At 28.6% G+C, this 17844-nt stretch overlaps 2 protein-coding genes across 2 annotated transcripts; both read left to right on the top strand.

Annotated features, from left to right (window-relative positions):
• Window positions 1–836: 836 nt before the first annotated feature.
• On the top strand, window positions 837–3332 carry firl (firelighter). Its single transcript, XM_018550657.1, has 7 exons — window positions 837–995; window positions 1132–1269; window positions 1381–1575; window positions 1875–2004; window positions 2061–2178; window positions 2963–3088; window positions 3221–3332. The coding sequence occupies exons 1-7, from the start codon at window positions 837–839 to the stop codon at window positions 3330–3332; spliced, it is 978 nt and encodes a 325-aa protein (XP_018406159.1).
• Window positions 3333–12921: 9589 nt separating this feature from the next.
• LOC108782402 (estradiol 17-beta-dehydrogenase 11) lies at window positions 12922–17790 on the top strand. The gene is made up of 7 exons (XM_018550681.1): window positions 12922–12941; window positions 13739–13930; window positions 14255–14614; window positions 16715–16829; window positions 16925–17009; window positions 17105–17215; window positions 17553–17790. Exons 2-7 carry the CDS (start codon window positions 13742–13744, stop codon window positions 17623–17625), a joined length of 933 nt encoding a protein of 310 aa, XP_018406183.1. The 5' UTR covers window positions 12922–12941; window positions 13739–13741; the 3' UTR covers window positions 17626–17790.
• The last annotated feature ends 54 nt before the right edge of the window (window positions 17791–17844 follow it).

Raw genomic sequence — 17844 nt, 5'->3', positions numbered from 1 at the left:
AGTATAAAGAGAAAGAAAGAAATCAAGTGCGTTTTCTGCATAGTCGAGTAACCAAGCATTCTTTGACAGCTGCAAACATGGCTGCAAAGATCAATAATATTTTATACTTACGAGAAAACAATAAAGCACTATCAGAGTATCGAAATTACTCAGAAACAAAGCAGGCGCTTGTGACAAATTTTCAATTATGTAAATTTGAAAAAAGAATTGACTAATTGCATTAGTCATGTGACCAAATTGTTCAAATGTGATTTGTCATTCTTTTGGATCTTATTTTTTCCTACAATTTTAAAAAAAGGAGTAATAAATTTACTGATAATTTACGAATAAATTCCGAATCGATTTGCGATATATAATGTATCGATGTCATGGCTACGAACTGTCATTAATCTGGTGACACAGTGTTCTTAATACTACGTATATTCTTAACAACACTTTCAGGATTCTTATGAACTGGTGGTCACCCCACCAACGTTGTTTCGCAGTAGGAAGGAAAGTGATCGGCGAACATTACGGTCTGCTGAAACTTGCGTCACAAAATAGTAGTGGGTTTGCGAGATTTACGCGAACGGATTTTTCCATTCATTTTATTATTTTTATTTAGAAATTTTTAGATTTTATTCCTATTTTTAGATGTTCTCTAAGAAATCGCAATCGTTACCATTAAAGTAATTTTATTATCATGAAGAAATTCTTTTCTTTTTTAATATACAATTAAATGTGAAATTTTTAATTAACGAAACGATTCTAATGATGATTAATGATGATAATTTTATCTCTTTTTATTTATTATCAAACCTGACATATTTAGGTATATCTTTGTGAACTCTTCCAAAATGAAGATTATCCAGCGTATTTTCAAAGACATTAAATTGCATCGATTATTTTTGGATCTTTCTCTCTTGTCGGTGAAGATAGGTCTGGCGATGATAATGGCAACTTTCAGAATGATTGTACCATGTTCCACGAAACGTTTAATAGGAGAAACTGTTCTTGTAAGCTTGTTTTGATTTTTTCAAACTGAAGGAAAGTTACAATGATTTTAAATCCTTAATATCTTTAATATCTTATCCTTAATACCTTAAATCCTTACATCTTTTTTAAACTGTGTTTTATTTGCATCGAAATTAGATTACTGGAGCCGGTCATGGACTTGGCCGCGAATTAGCGATCCAATTGTCTTCGATGGGTTGTATAATTGTTTGTTGGGACAACGATATTGATAGTAATCGATCGACAATGAGAGAAGTGTCGAAAAATGGCGGAGAGGTGTATATATTTAATTTTCATTTAAATTGCATTTTGTTTTTTTTAAATACAATTTTTTGGAAGAGATACAATTTGATGTTGTCAGAAAGACATGTATATAACTGTTTTTAGGTTTACGGTTTTGTGGTCGATGTCTCGAAGAGATTGGAGGTGCGCGAAACAGTGAGATTAATGAGAAAGATTGATGTGCCGGATGTGACAATGCTTATTAACAATGCGGCTGTATTATATCATAAGCCGTATCTAAATTTTGATCCGGACGACGTGGAAAAGACATTTAACGTTAACGTACTTTCGAATTTTTGGGTATGCACTTACATATATCGTTAAACTATCATCTATAAATATTTATGTGTGTGTGTAATTATTGAATATTTATTAGACATTTTAAATGCATTTTAAATATGGATAGTTTCAAAATTATTTTGTACAAGTTCCGCTTATTAATAACAATGCACACACACTTTTTAAATTTAATTAGATTACGTAATATTCTTATTACTTAAATCAGGAATTTATTAAGTTTTCTTTTTAAGAAAACTAATTGGGGAACAATTTTATTGAGGTATAAGATAACGCTAATAATTCTTTTTTATTTTATATAGACGATAGAAGCATTTTTACCTATGATGTTGATGAAAGGAAGCGGTCACATAGTAGCGATAAGTAGCATGTGTGGCATTTATGGAGTGTCGCAAAAGGTGGCATATTGCTCATCAAAATTTGCTGTGAGAGGTATTTTGTCAAAATTTTATTTATTTGTAATAGAATTTTAATAAATTTGATTTTAGGTCTTATGGAGGCTCTTCACGAGGAAGTACGATTAGATGAAAAGAAACCTAATATTCATTTCACAACGATATATCCATTTTACGTTGATACAGGATTAGCGAAGGATCCCAAATACAGGTGAAAACACTTAGGATTGAATTAATAATAGACGCTACGTTTTGTAAGACATTATAGCAAAAAAAAACGTACAAATTTAATATACACGTAATGTAATTATATCTCACTTATCATGGGATTGTACTCATCATGCTATCAATTAAACGAGTATTTTTTAAACGAGTATACATCGACGATATTCATGATGAAATAGCGTTTCCGCGCAGACATCTTCCGGCCTGGTCGCGGTAATTCGCACGCGAACATTGTATTTACGAAACGAGTCGTCTTTATCCACTGCAATATAGCGTAATTGCATGGAATGTAATTAGCGCCCAGTAAGTGGAACGGTCTGATCCATGAAGTAATAATGAGATTAGAAAAAAATTATTGCACCTATGATTCACTATCTTCGACGCAATTTCTAGTTTTTATATATTTAACATTATATTAAAAGGAAACGGTTAAGGTTACATGGATTTAAAATATCTTGATGTACTTATTGTTAGAAAACTTTATTACGCCTCTCTTTTTTCATAGCAGATAGAAACTTATACACTTTCGAAATACAAATTTAATTAAATACAAAATAAAATGTTGATTATAGAATTTGATTACTTTAAGTGTGAGTTAATAAGAAAAAGTATTTAAAAAAAACGAGTTTTCTTATTTCTATAATATTGTATGACGATACCTTTTTTACGCATTATAATCTGCGCATGATGAAAATTACTTGTTTTATATTTATGATATTAATAATTAATAGATTAAAAATGAACTTTAATTTATGTAGAATGAATTGCAGGTTTCCTTATATCTTTGGTGTTGTAACGCCAGAATATGCCGCCCGTGAAATAATTAAAGCAATTCGAAGAAACTATACGGAATATTCAATTCCGCGATGTCTTTTTTCTTTAAATGCAATCAACAGGTACATACCGATATCGTGCAATTATTATCTGTTTGATCACATTTATTTAACATTTTATATTGCTTTATATATAATCCATAAACGTTTACTTCTGATTATATTGCATGATAAAACGTTTAATTTCTTCTTCAGGATTGTTCCAGAGAGCGTAATGCGTTTGATATTAGACTTTTTAGCGGACGTCGATCGAAAACAAAAAGAAAAAGACGCAATGAACTCGAAATTAGATTTGATAAAAGCTTAGGAATTATACAAAAGTGTTATATTTTTTTATTAGATATGAATTTTACACAATAGAAATGAAATTTATCTGTAATATATATAATAACATATTATTAGATTAATAAACATATGTTTCTATACATTTACTTGCATTTATTATTAACGATTAATAACTAATAAATCATATAGGACTCTTAGTTTAAAAAATCATTAACTGAATCACAAAATACATGTAAGAGTCAAATACACATTTCGCAAATTACAAAAATATATAATAAATTATTTCAATACATTACATTACATGTTTCGGCTGCAATATCGAACCATCTTCAGATGTTACAGAAAGATTGAACAGTAAAATCGTTAAACAAGGTGATAGGTACTATAATGAATTATCCGTGATACAGATGTACTATAATGTTTCGTTATGTTCGAACAGATGAGTGATTCACACAGGAACGGAAATTACTCGCAAACAGTTGGAAAATCTATTGTTGAGAATCTCACGAAGTTCTAACGAAAGATTGATTGTTAAAAAAAAAAATAGAAAAATTATGTTAGGAGGTTGCATTAAAAGCCGCTGTTTTTTTTTTGTATTTGAACGTTAATTTCAATAATAAAATATATGAATACCTCAATATCATTTTTCCTCGGAAGCTATGACTTTTTGCCACTTTTCTGGCCGAAGTTAAATTCTGCGACGAAAGAATGATCTGTCTTTTGAGTCAATCCATTCAGTAACCCAATTTTCGACTTTGCTAGAATTACGGAAGTGTGTATCTTCCAGAGCGTGTTGCATCAATCGGAACAGATGATAATCACTTGGTGCTAAGTCCAGAGAATACGTGGGTGCGGAAGAATCTCCCATTCGAGATCCATCAGTATTTATAACAACATGGAGGCCGAGCGTTATCATGGATATGTCAGGACAAAGAATCATTTTTCGTTGATTTGATACAATTGATGATCGTTTTTGCATCAAATATAGAAAAGCATGCGTAAATAAGAATGGCGTCTATTGACTGAATTTTAGTGGGAAATGTTCATACTTCAAAATGACAGAAGTAACAGATGTCTCTGACAACAGCATATGCAGCTAGAGTCATTTAAACGTGAACAGCAGCTTTTAATGCAACCTCCTAATATATAAAAATTAAGCAAAAAGCGTCTGATAATAACTCTGATAACTCACCAAATTGGTCATGATGGTATAAAATCGCACTTAGATAAAAATGTTCGTCAATATTTTAGAATCAGTCACTGTGATTGTGTACAATAATTTTAGTCACAAATAGTAATTTAAATTACTCTCAATATGATACTATTCAGAACGGAAATTTAGAAATCAAAGATGTATAACAATCGGTAGACATACAATGACTGAGAGAAAATTTGATGTATTATAAAATAAATTTGATGCTGCAAAGTCAAATTTTGTTTATAATAGATATGTATGCTTTGTGTAGGCCCTCTGTATCTGCTGAATTCGATGTTGTGATTCAATTAGTGATTATTAACGATTAAATTGACAATTTTAAATGAGAAATTTTACCTTTAAGAATATCGTAAAATTAAAAAAAACTGCAACACTTGACAACTCTTTAAAATCTTATCTTTGTGATGCGAATAATTAAAATTATTATTTATACTACTAGTATTCACTTTTTCTTATTTTGTAAAGAAATTATTATAATCTGTAGGTCTGTACGTAATTTGCATACAATACGTTTACAATTTCAATTACGTGAAATATTGTGAAAGATATGTGTAATATATTTAAAAGTTTTGAAAATATAATTTTTTTTCCATTTTTTTTCATGATGTGTTGATGTAAACAAACATATTACTATAATAATAAGAGGACCAGTGATTGACCTGAAATATATCGGAAGGAAAAGTATTTTAGAAAGTAAAACATATCAAGTGTGCAATCAAAATCACGCTATTGTTGTCAGCTTATTCGATTATGTAACTAAGTGTGTTAGCTTCGGTCAGTATATAATATAATACATATATATTACATCTTTCGATTTATAACACAGGCTGCACCTATCTTGCAGTACACCATCGTTACTTCCGCGTCATTACTTCTTGCAACATAATTTACTCGAAGTTTACATGTCATTTAACTTATACCCCAATTCCTGAACACGTATGCAAAGTTTTGATTTGTTTACGATCTGATAATTAGTTTAATTCTTGTGGTTCGTGAAATAAATATTATTATCTATCTTTATATACACATTTATAAATACTTTAATATGTAATCTCAAGTGATATACGATAATTTGCGTATAAGTGGAAACTAATATACCTATGTACAACTTTTTTTTCATTTTGTATAAATGTGTTACGGACGATTTCTCGGAATAACTTCTAATTGGACGAGGTCACGGATAATCAGCGAATAAAAGTATAGTAAAGATATACAGTAAAAACACTGTTCAACGAATAAAACAGTTTTTTATATGAAATGGAAAACTGCTCAATTGATAACACATTAATAATGTAATATAATGTATGTAATAAAGATATCGCGCGCGCACGTATTACACTATTATTACCATTAAAAATTTTGAATATTAAATATTGAATTTTTTTTAAATTTTGTAGGGAATAAAGAGCATAAAAGGTATTCTTACAATTAGAATGCGTGACTCAGGAATGGCCTTAACTTTGAATAGGATGAAACTGTAAAGCCAGGGGTGTCTATTATTTTCCTATTATACTTCAAACAACGAGCATAATTTTATTTTATTAATTATAAATGTTAAGGAACATGTTGATATTATCAATTATGCAAAAAGGGTATAAATTTATCTCATTTCTCTTTATGTCTCCACATATAATCAGCAATGCAAATTGTGTAATTTCTTACAGAGATCTTTGCACAATCTAATTAAACCATTACTAAATAGAAGCATGTTGATAACTGCGTGAATTTGCATTACAATATAAGAGGTAACAAAAGGTATTCACAATTGTGAAAGAACTTTTGTTCCTATTAAAAAAGAAAGTCATCTAATTATTAAATATAGAGTTATATAGAAATCTTTTCTGTATTTGTGCAATTACATGAATTATATTAATGTTTAATTAATACGTGTAATTTCTGCGTTTTAGATTGTCTACGTAAATTAAAACGTTTAAAAAATTAAATGTAACATTCAAAATAAAACGTAATGAAACAGTTCGCTTTAGAAAAAACATGACACAAATACATTTCCCTGTCAAATAAATTTAAATCGTTCTTATACATATATGAGCTCGTAGCCTCTATAATAAGTCTCTTAAAACTTGTTAGCGTTTAAAGATTAAATTCTTTACATAACAAAATTATCTATTTTTTCTTTTGTGCATAATAAATAAATTCTTTTTTGATACAGTAAAATTAAAATCTTTATAATCTTTTATTGTTAAATACAAGTAATAAAATATTATAAAGTCTATAACGAAATATTGTAGATGAATTTAGAAATAAAATTTGACCAACATTATCACTTGTTTGAGAATAATATCGAAGATTTATAAATAACCATAATTGAAAATCAATAATAGATTTTTTTTTATTAAATTAAGAATATTTTAATTAGGAAAATATATCCAGATGCATTAATATTGAAATCAAATCAATTATATGTGAACGATTAATGATGTGCAGTTTCCAGCACTATTCACACGAAGAAAATGATGTTAGAAAATACTCGAGTAAAGAAGGAAAGGAATAAATAAATGACGACCCAGACGACCTTGGTTGGGTCTTATACCCTGACTGTTCTCGGTACGTTGTATCGTTGCAGTGTTCAGTCAAGTTCAAGCGATTCGAGCGGACTGACCGCTGACGTCGTGGTTGCATTCACGGAATTGTTATTTCTTTACGTTCCCCACTGTTCACAAAACTGCTGAGTGACTTGGAGATCCAACGTGATCCAGTGATCTACGCGTCCCTCGCGGTAACGTTTCTCGCTCTATTCCTTCAGTTACGACTGTAAGACCGCTGCGTTGTGCTACATGCATACTTATATATAGTGTAAATTTGGATAATCTGTTAAAATAGGTATGGAAAGACAATTTGCACACACATTTGTAATCTAAAATTTAATTTTATTTCAAAAATAGAAAACTTCAAAGTATTTTATATTTTATTTTATCCACACACAGAAAAAATAATGTTTTATTAGCAACAATTTATTTAAAAATAATCTTGTTAATTTAATAACAATATTAATGTGAAATAAATTATGCTCAAGTATTAATAAAATGTTATTTGTTGATTTTAATTAGACTAATTCGGTAAATGTAACATAATTTTATTTATGAATTTTTTTATTACTTTCTTATTATTTTGGATACTAAGAAATGTGACATATTTAAGACTTTGAAGTGTTTAAATGTTTCTATAATTATACTTATTTGAATTACAATTTTGTGAAGAGAAAAAGAATGTCCACTCAACGTTGTTAAATTTAAAGAATCTAATTTATCTAGCTCTAAAATATATTTATAATATATAAAAGAAAATATATACATATATGTATAAAAGAGATTATATATACTATATATTTTATTTACAATTAATTATAACATTTAAATATTCCAAAATAACTGAAAAATTTATGGACAAAACAATTTTATAAATAAAAACATCAAGTTTATCATTCTACTATACCTCTTATTTATTTTGACATATTATTATACAAAAGATAAGTTATAACATATTAAAGCTATAACATTAAATGAATAAAGAACCGTTTACAACAATTAATATATACGTATTATAGATTATCAGATTTTATTTAAAAAATAATAGATGATTTAAATAGTTTTTAAATAACACAAATATACATAAATTTATATATTTTTATATAATCTAAGAAAATTAATAGTATCTATTTTTACATTGTAAATATGTACATGCAGCTATGCCAAACAGAAGTTACTAATATTGCTCTACATTATATGTGTATTTATGTGTACTTCAAACGAATGGCAACAAAAGTTCAAGTACCTTTTACAAATAACATGTGGTTTCTAATGTGTAATGTGTCGAGAACGTGATGACGTAAACGAACTGGTTATAAAAAATACACGCTATTATTTAGACTGTTCTGTGTATCATTAATCTCTACTTTAATCGATTTACTAGAGATACGGTATTCTAATTGCAGAATTGAATATAAAAATATAATTTCTGCAAATCTCATAAGAGTACGGAACGAACTAAATACGTAATGATGTAAGTAGTAATTTGTCGATCTGTGTTACATGCAATCAATCAATCCAGTACAAAACATTTATTAATTACCATCACTGCACATTTCTTTGTGTTATTGAAATGGATTTACATATAACTGTTTTTACTGCTAGCCATTATCCTAGATTTCTTTTAAATATGATGCAACATTTGACGATATACCATTAATGTTTCTTAATTTATAAAAAATACAATTAAAAGAATAAATATAAAAAAGTGACGCGATAGATAATCAAACTTTATTTTGAGCTATTGTCTTGAGTACAAGGAAATCTTTGCAGAGATTTACGTTAACGTCTATACTGAAATACATTACGTAAGAAAATGTAAACGTTTGTTTTAGAAGTTTGATTAGAAACTTGTTAAAGTTTTATGGCTAATATTTATTGGAAACCACAAATTGTCGATCAAAGCCAATTGTGTTTTCTTTATTTTCCTATATTTTAAAGTAATTAAAAATGATTAATTAGACTATATTTTGTATTCATAAACATATAAATACAAAGGTAAAATTATTATATAAAACATTTTGGTAATTGAAGAGGACTTATGTAAAAGTCGAAACGTTTCTCTTTTTTTTAATTTATATAGAATAATTCAATAAATATTGTCATCTTTTATTTCGTTGCTTGTTTTTAATATCGTATTTTAATATCGTTATTTGTTGTTTTGTATTCATATATAGAAAAACTTGAAGGCGAATGCAGTCTTGTGGTCTGTACAATTACTTGAGTTCATTATGAGATATGATTGTCTGTCAATCTGTACGTATTAGAACGTGAAAAAATTTAAATTCCCTTTGACTCAGCTTCAATCAGCAAAATGATAATATCATAATTAGTGTCTTTAAAGAACAATTAAGTCTTACATGTCTCATCTATACTTCCATCTTAATTTTGAGTAGTTGTGCTTACCAATGACGATTATCATTATTTTACATTAATAATTGTTATTTAACTCTGTTTTAATTTCGACATTATTAATTATGACAAACAAAGATTTAAATGTATTAATATTTATCAATTCCCATGAAAAATCATTTCAGAGCGAGTTTCAAGTTATGTCTTGAACGGTAGCTTTTAATTTTTCTTGCATATAGCATTATATAACAGGTAATAGATATTTGATTGCGGCAAGTACAGGCACTGCTAGATTTTGCTTACTCTTACTTGGTGGAAAGTGGTGCGCCCAAAGAGAATATTTGTTACGTAATAGGAAAAATAGTGCTCGTTCTATAAACACTACACCAAATTTATAATGTTGCATTTGGTTGCAAATGCAGTGCGTAATATGCATATTGTTATTGTGTCTCGCAAAACATTTCCTCATATTTTCACATTTTTTCCATAAGCTACATTCGCGCTCATACACCTAAGATTGTGTTCGAGAAGCGCACTACTAGCTCTATTGCATTATTCTGTCTGCACTACGTATAATAAACGATAAAAATAAAATGACATAATAACGCTGATAACAGCGTTACGTGCTTTTCGAACGCAATCTAATATTCTTTACTTTTGCGGAAAGTTAAACAGCGTAATGATGTAAAAACGTATGTTTTAGCGGAATATAACTGATAAGTACATTGACGTTTATAGGCGTTAAGCCTTAACTCGACTGCTTTATATCCTTATTTTTTTATTACTTTATATTTTTATATTCTGATTTCCTTCGTATTAATTATTTCATCAAAGTTCCAAGCGTGCTGCAAATTAGTCTCTATACTTGCGCGAGGATGCACTCTTAAACTGAAATTACATTGTATTGAATTATGTATTTTATACAAGTACACGGCTTTCTCCGCTGCATTACAAAATTGTTTTTATACTGACTTGTGTTGAACGTGAAACTAAACATTTCGAAAGTGATATTGTTTGTTTGTTGATGTCAATATTATTATGTCGAAATACTCAAAAAAAAAATTTTATGTTATGTAAACAGAAAAAAACAAAATGGCAACTTTATGGTTTGTTAAACTTATTAAACACTACAGCACTTACTAGCAGTCTTACGGTATGCTTCATTTATCAAGTTAAAAAGTTTTCTATTCTTGGTGAAAAGTTTTCTCTTTACATAATTTTAAAAAATTTCTGTATACAAATTCAATAACTTTTGAGATGGTTGTAATTAATTATACACTCTTGACTCAGATCGCAATATGCTTTGTTTCTTTTATATTAACCATCACTGTTAGTTTTATTAATCTAATTCAGATTTAGAATGCGCATTATAGGATTGACTCATGTGAGGTACTTATATATACAACTTAGTTTTAATTGAAAAAAATATATTTAAGTATATTTATTTATTAATATATTTATAAAAATTTCGGCGTCTAATCGAAAGTGATCCGCAGTTTAGACCACTGTGGCATTGTTTCATTCGGTTTGAAATTTAACGGTCCAATAAGAATTGATAATATATTTATTTACTCGTATTTAATCATTAATTTAATATATTTATTTATTGATATATAATAATATATATTGATCACATTTATCTTTGGAAATTAGTAATTATTAATTTATATAAACTACCATAAATTTGTTAATGTATTTGTATTTGAAACTGTTTAATTCTTATTAACTTATTGTATAATATTATCAAATTTCACAATAACTTCTCTGCTCTATACTAATGTTTAATGTAACCAGAGATCTCATAACAATAGCGATGCAACATCTTAATAGAAGACTGCGAAGGTTTTGTACTCTTAAGATTTACTTTTTTATTTTTTACTTAATCAATCGGTGTCGAAATGTTTGTATGTAAATAGTCTATTGTTTTATTAAACTAAATTGTTTTAGCTCATAGCTCTTCTCATTGTCAATACTAATTCAATAACTTTTTTTAAAATTTTGTTCTGTCTACACTATAACCATATAGTTATAAATATAATAAGTTCAACGTTTCTTAAACGTATTCTATTTCAATTTGATTTACACAATTTGTAACCATTTTATTTTCTTCTTTGCACAGTAAAAACGTTACATTGAGAAAAAAGACTACTGCAGCAATTTAGATGGTAAAATATGGTGTAGCACTTTTAATTGGCTACAGCTGCCAATTAAAAATCCTAGGCTATATTCAGCCAATCTTTTCTTTCAGTGTGATATTGCGTTAATCTGTTATATAACACTAGGGAGTTTTTGCCGTATATCCAAATACGGTATGCGCTAAATAACATGACTTTAGCGTCCACCGTATCTGGATGCATAGTATTGCAAAAATTCCCTACTAACAAGTCTTTAGCGGTTTTGTGACATTTTGCAACTGAATCTAACGTGTTTTTATCACGATCACTGTTCTAAAAGCAGAAATAGAAGCAAACACGTGTATTTCACAGCTTATAAGCATTAAGTAATGCAAATTAATTTCCGAGGTTACTCGGTCAACTACATATTTTCCTTAATGAAATGTAATTATTACACATTAAATCACGAGTAATAATAAACTTCCTTATTATATATAGCGATAAATTTTAAATTTTAATAAAATATACAAACTAATACTTAGCATAAAAATTATGTGCCGTAAAAAACATTGCATTAACAGGAAATATTTTATTCCAGGATGAAATGCGTTTTACTGCGTGTTAAAATGATAATCTAATTAAATTTAATCGAAATCTTTTAATTATGCAATAAGTATATCAAAACTAGTGTAGGCCAAAATAATGTGATTCATTTAGGATATATGATATTTTGACACGTAGAGAATCCCTGCAACAGTCTCTGACATATATGATTTATTTCTGTAGAATTAGTTTGCTTTCACATCTCGATGTGAGGATCGTAAATCTTTTGGGGTGCTTGCTTGTCTATAAAGTGCTACATTCTTCATTACATGTCGTGTAGTAGATACACAGAACTTTGCACGTTACATAACTATACTTGCTCATAACCACGTTGATACTTTCTCGTATGAAAATGCATTGATTTCGACAGAATGCAAGTATATAATTTGTCATATCTTCTAATAACGAGCAACAGTAATTTTTTATGTTTTCTATAGGTGTTTATGGATGTAGTAAAGAAAAAAATTAAGAAATAATTAAGTTGAAGTATTACAAAAAAAGAAAGGATATATAGAAACTATAATTTAGCCACATACACAGGTGCTTTTAGTATTTCAAAGAAAAGAAATGTACAAGATATAAATGACCTAATCGTGTGTACTGAAGATTAATGAATATTATTGTGACATTATAATAACAAATTATAATAAAAAATAATAATAATAATTATATGCAAATTCGAAAGTTAGATCCCTTAAAACGAATAACGAAAATAATTGATTAAATATGGACAATTAGGAATCGGCTGTAATTATTGCACCTTCCTGAGGTTCCTAACTTTCCACATCAATTTTTTCTCGGTAAATATCAACCAGGTTATTCACTATTATATAACTAACACCATATTCAAGATCTTAATTCTATGAGACCATCCAGTGTATCAACTGGCTATAGGAAATTTTGTATTGGAGATTAATTACAGGAAATGAATGTACATATGTAGACTATATATTAAAATATATATCTGTATTTTTCTATGCTGAAGAAGAAGTTAGAATTTAGCCAAAACGTATATTTTGATATACAAGTATTATTTTAAAATACATATCTTTTGGACTATATAGCTGTCAGTTATTTAAGCGTGACGATTACAGCACCGATTTCTAATTGCTCATAATTTAATCAATTATTTTTATATTGATAATTATATACATATGTACATTTTAAAATCTAATAAATAAATTAACACTAAACTACCGAGATTTAATATATACCTATTTGTACTGTAACCGGTCAAATGACATGTCGCGATAAATAACGCTAGGCTACACGTGTTTATCAGATTTAACAAATAAAAATATAAATAAATGATGTAAAATTAATTGTATATATTTAATAGAAAAAGTCCATGAAGTCAAATGTGAAAAAGTGATAACATTTCATGCGAATTTTCTAATCAAATGTTTACAACCGCGGTCATTTGACCGGGTCATGGTACGTTTAGTGTTAAATAAATAAAAAGTGTAACAAATAAATCAATTAATTATTAAATAACTTACAGTTTGTAGTTATACAGTATTTCAATTTTAAATAAGTTTTATCAAATTGAAATGTCATGATAAAATAATCTATATTATTAATTTGTATTATTTTGCAGTGGATGATGCTACGAGTTAGAGACGAATCAGTGACTACAAATTCAAAGATAGGTTTTTCGATTAACGTTTTGTTTTATCTCAGTTTCGAATTCCTAATTGGCGCTGTCATCTCTAGTTTCTTAGTCATCCTTAATGTTATAAAGTCTCTTCTGCCAAAGCCACCAAGGGATTTGAGTGGTGATGTAGTTTTAGTATGTACACTTTTCTATTTACTCTAATTTTAAATTATGCAACTATTACGTCTTTATAATTAAAGTTAATAATTAAAAAATATTATTTTTATACCAATATAGTTTATAAAATGTAATAAATATTATTTGAATTAGGATTGAAAACACTAGAAGAAATAAATTCTGCCTGTGATACAATTAAATGTAATAAATAGTTATATTAAGATTTTGCATTTCTTCTCTATCGAGAATTATATTATATATAAATATAAATTTAATTAAAATTCAATAATCTTGAAAATGTAGAATAATTCTTTTTTAGTGAACAAATGTTTCTTGTAATAGATTGCCGGGGTTTCGTCGACTCTCGGCGAGTCTCTCGCTGAGGAATTCGCGAGGGGTGGATGTTCTGTGATCTGCGTGGATAACGATTTTAGATCCGTCAAGGAGATAACTGCTAGGTTAAAATCACGGTGCAATAAAGTGAAGGGAATCGGGCCTAAATATAGAGAAAAAGAGCAGGAGAATGTAGGACCCACAATGGCAGCATACGAATGTAATCTGCTAGATCGTAATGCCATACGTGAGATCGCCAAGAAGGTCGAGGATGAGGTCGGTGGCATCGACGTCCTAGTGACCTGTGCCGGGCAACCTTATCAAGATATTTTCGATACAGCCAATACTACTCTCATGAGCCATTATTGGGTGAGCGTCAGCTAATAGTTATGTCCTTGAAGCAATCTTAGTCATGTCATAAGACATATACTTTTTATCCACATCTTTATCGTTAATTATTGCGCTTTTTTCACTTTTAATATTTGTTTGTAAGTTTTTAACTAGGTATCCTGTTTGTTTTGTTATCCGCAAATTCATTTTTTTTGCTCTTTAATCCATCTAATTACTTTTCGTTTTAATTTTCGATCTCATTTTGACATAAGTTAAATGTACCGGTTATTGGACAGTTAAGGAATTGCACGACGAAATCATTTATTTAAACTTTAGAAACATTAAAATTTTAGTTTATTACACATGCTTAGTAAGAATGGATGTTTTCTGAAACTAAATCCATTATCAAATATGTTATTTGCGTTTATTATAAATTGTATTTAGTCATAAATATAATATGATTCAAATATCCTAATTATTGGACAAAAAATGTGACGTGTCTCTGTGTCCACAAAAGTATGACCCAATTATTGGACAAATAATAAGCAATTTTTTTTATTATAGAAGAGAATCGCATTTTACTTATGGCGAATTCGATTGGGATGCACCAGTGCAGAGTGATTGCACCAGTTCATCTTTTTTCCTTTTCCCTTCTCCTGAAGAGAAAAGGAAAACAAATGAACTCAGGTGTACTCAGTGCGCACTAGTGCATCCAATCGAATTCGCCATTACTTATTAATCAAGATTGTACAAAAAAGTTTATCGAAATTGTAATTAGTGAAGTTTTATATAAAGTTTTATATGTACCTAATATGTTTTTTAATCATTCAATAGACAGGTACGCTAAGGAATGTCCAATAATTGATACACGCATATGTGTGAATGTCCTAATAAATGGACGATTGTCCATAAACGAAATTTTTTTTACAAAAGTATCATTTTTAATATGAATAAATTATATAATATTTAATTTCTAAATAATATGAAAAATTGTTTAAAAATTTATTTAGAGTAACACATATCATCAAAAGCTTAATATTTAAAATTGTCACAATTTGTCCAACAATTGGGTCATGTCCACGAAGTGGTACATTTACCTTATCTTGCCATCGTTATAATTTGTTTTGATTTTAGGTTTGCCTTTCACATATCATCAGGGAATGGAAGTAACTCGTTACTTGTAACGAAGTTACAGTTACAAGTTACTTTTTTGGTAACTTTACTGGTAACTGCGTTACTTTCTTTTTTTGGTAACTGTAACGGTAACGAGTTACATTTTTTGGGTAACGGTAACGAAATTTACAGTTACTTTTGTCGTTACTTTGCACACGATTGAACACGGTTCGATTGGATACATGCTATTTATAGCGCTTATCAATAAGACTTGAAAGCCCTTAGACATTCGGCCGTTATGATTCAGTAATTATTTTACACTTCTATCTTCTATGTAATACATAGGACATACAAATATTTCAGTTTGCTGCATATTTTACAGGTTTTAGAATTACAAAATTGTGTTTAAAAAAAATTAAAAAATAAATTAAATAATAGTAAAATGAGAAGGGCTATGAACCCAAAAGCGAAACAGTTTAAAAGACGATGACAATAAGTGTCGAAACGTCGTTTGTTTTTATCTTGTTTTATCTATGTATTGTTCTAATATATATTTATACATTTAATTACATTGTCATCGTCGTTCTTATCGGAAATAAACTGTTTCATTTTTGGCTCGTAACCCTTCTCATTTTACTTTTATTTAATTTATTATTTGAGCCATTCTACATTGTTTTTTTTTTTTTTAAAAAAAACTATATATTTGTCAGTATTACATATAAAAAAAAAATGCAAAAGTACATTTTTAAATTGATTTTAAAAAAGTAACGGAAAAGTAACGAAAAGTTATTTTTCAAGTAACGGTAACTGTAACGAGTTACTTTTAAAAAGCGATAACTGTAACTGTAACTAGTTACATTTTTTACTCGGTAACGAGTAACTGTAACTAGTTATTTTTAAAAAGTAACTTTCCATTCCCTGCATATCATCTACATTCCATATATATTTTTTACTTCATTTATTATTTATTTATTTATTATAAGGTGTAATCTGCAGTGTCTTTCTTCTTTTTTTTTCTTATTGTAGATGGTGTTGGCATTTTTGCCATTTATGCTACAACGCGACAGAGCGCACATTGTCGGAATTACGCCAATTACATCCACCCAGGATGTATATTTGAGCTCGAGGGCGGCGATCGCTGGTGAGTATAGTCAATCATAAAAGCCACTCGTCAATCGCGTGCGGTAAACAATAAATGTCATGTTGGTTAATGGCGCGTGATTTATTTACATGTAGGTCTGATGGAAAGTTTGGGTCAGGAGTTGAGTAATCGTAATAGCCATCTTACCTTCCTCGCGATTTCACCTACAACAACACGCAGGTGAGCTTTCCTAAAAAGAAGAAAAAAAGAATAAAAATTTGTTCTATTGTTCTTCTAAAAAATAACTAATTTTAAATTACTAATTTATACTACAGCTCGACAAGACAAAAAGAACAAGAAATGGCTAAGGAAGTTGTGCAGGCAGTCAGAAGAGACCAGTGCAGCATTAGCATTAATTGGTGCTCGAAAATAATGTATCAAATAAGGTAAAAGGTTGATATAATTAAAAATTAATTATTGTATCGAATATATTTGAATATTTTAAGTCAAAATTAAATTTTGAAAAGGTTTGAAGAAGTAATAAATTTTATGGACGTTGCAGAAATATATATGCAATAAAAAATGAAAAAAAGAATTATTTTAAACACAATTATGTAAACTGTTATACAATATTCTTTTATATAATTTTATTATTTACTGTTTGTTTTTGCCAACATCTCACCATTTTTGCACAATTTGCATTAAATTATGCAACAGATTTGATTTTGTGGAGTATACATTATTTCTTATTTCTAATTGACTTTTTGCGATCTTGTATTTTAGTTGTGTGATCTATAGTGCAATAACGACGGTCTCACAATGGCTTCACACGCAGGGATGCGATTATTCCTTTTAAATCCTGTTCTTGCTCATGAAGCATGAAGCATTCCAGTCGGCCACAAACACGAGTGTGGGAATTCGTGTTTTCTGTTAGCGAATTTCCTCGAGAAAGACAGTAAAAACCTTTAAAAATTGTTGGAAATTTGTACAGCGAGCAGTATCTTCCCACGAATTATGTGAAGGGGAGAATTATTCCAAATATTCACACAGAGTCAAATTAGAATTATAAATTATC

The sequence above is a fragment of the Cyphomyrmex costatus genome, unplaced genomic scaffold (assembly GCF_001594065.2).
Source record: "Cyphomyrmex costatus isolate MS0001 unplaced genomic scaffold, Ccosl1.0 scaffold125, whole genome shotgun sequence".
NCBI classification, from domain to species: Eukaryota; Metazoa; Arthropoda; class Insecta; order Hymenoptera; family Formicidae; genus Cyphomyrmex; species Cyphomyrmex costatus.
This window is presented reverse-complemented; position numbering and strand designations above follow the sequence as displayed.

Excerpts from the sequence above, each read along its gene's own strand:
- firl (XM_018550657.1), top strand. The coding sequence starts at position 837 with ATGAAGATTATCCAGCGTATTTTCAAAGACATTAAATTGCATCGATTA. Across the intron at positions 1,270-1,380 it reads TGTCGAAAAATGGCGGAGAG|GTTTACGGTTTTGTGGTCGA; the intron begins GTGTATATATTT and ends AACTGTTTTTAG. Across the intron at positions 2,005-2,060 it reads ATCAAAATTTGCTGTGAGAG|GTCTTATGGAGGCTCTTCAC; the intron begins GTATTTTGTCAA and ends ATTTGATTTTAG.
- LOC108782402 (XM_018550681.1), top strand. The coding sequence starts at position 13,742 with ATGATGCTACGAGTTAGAGACGAATCAGTGACTACAAATTCAAAGATA. Across the intron at positions 16,830-16,924 it reads CTCGAGGGCGGCGATCGCTG|GTCTGATGGAAAGTTTGGGT; the intron begins GTGAGTATAGTC and ends ATTTACATGTAG. Across the intron at positions 17,010-17,104 it reads TCACCTACAACAACACGCAG|CTCGACAAGACAAAAAGAAC; the intron begins GTGAGCTTTCCT and ends TTTATACTACAG.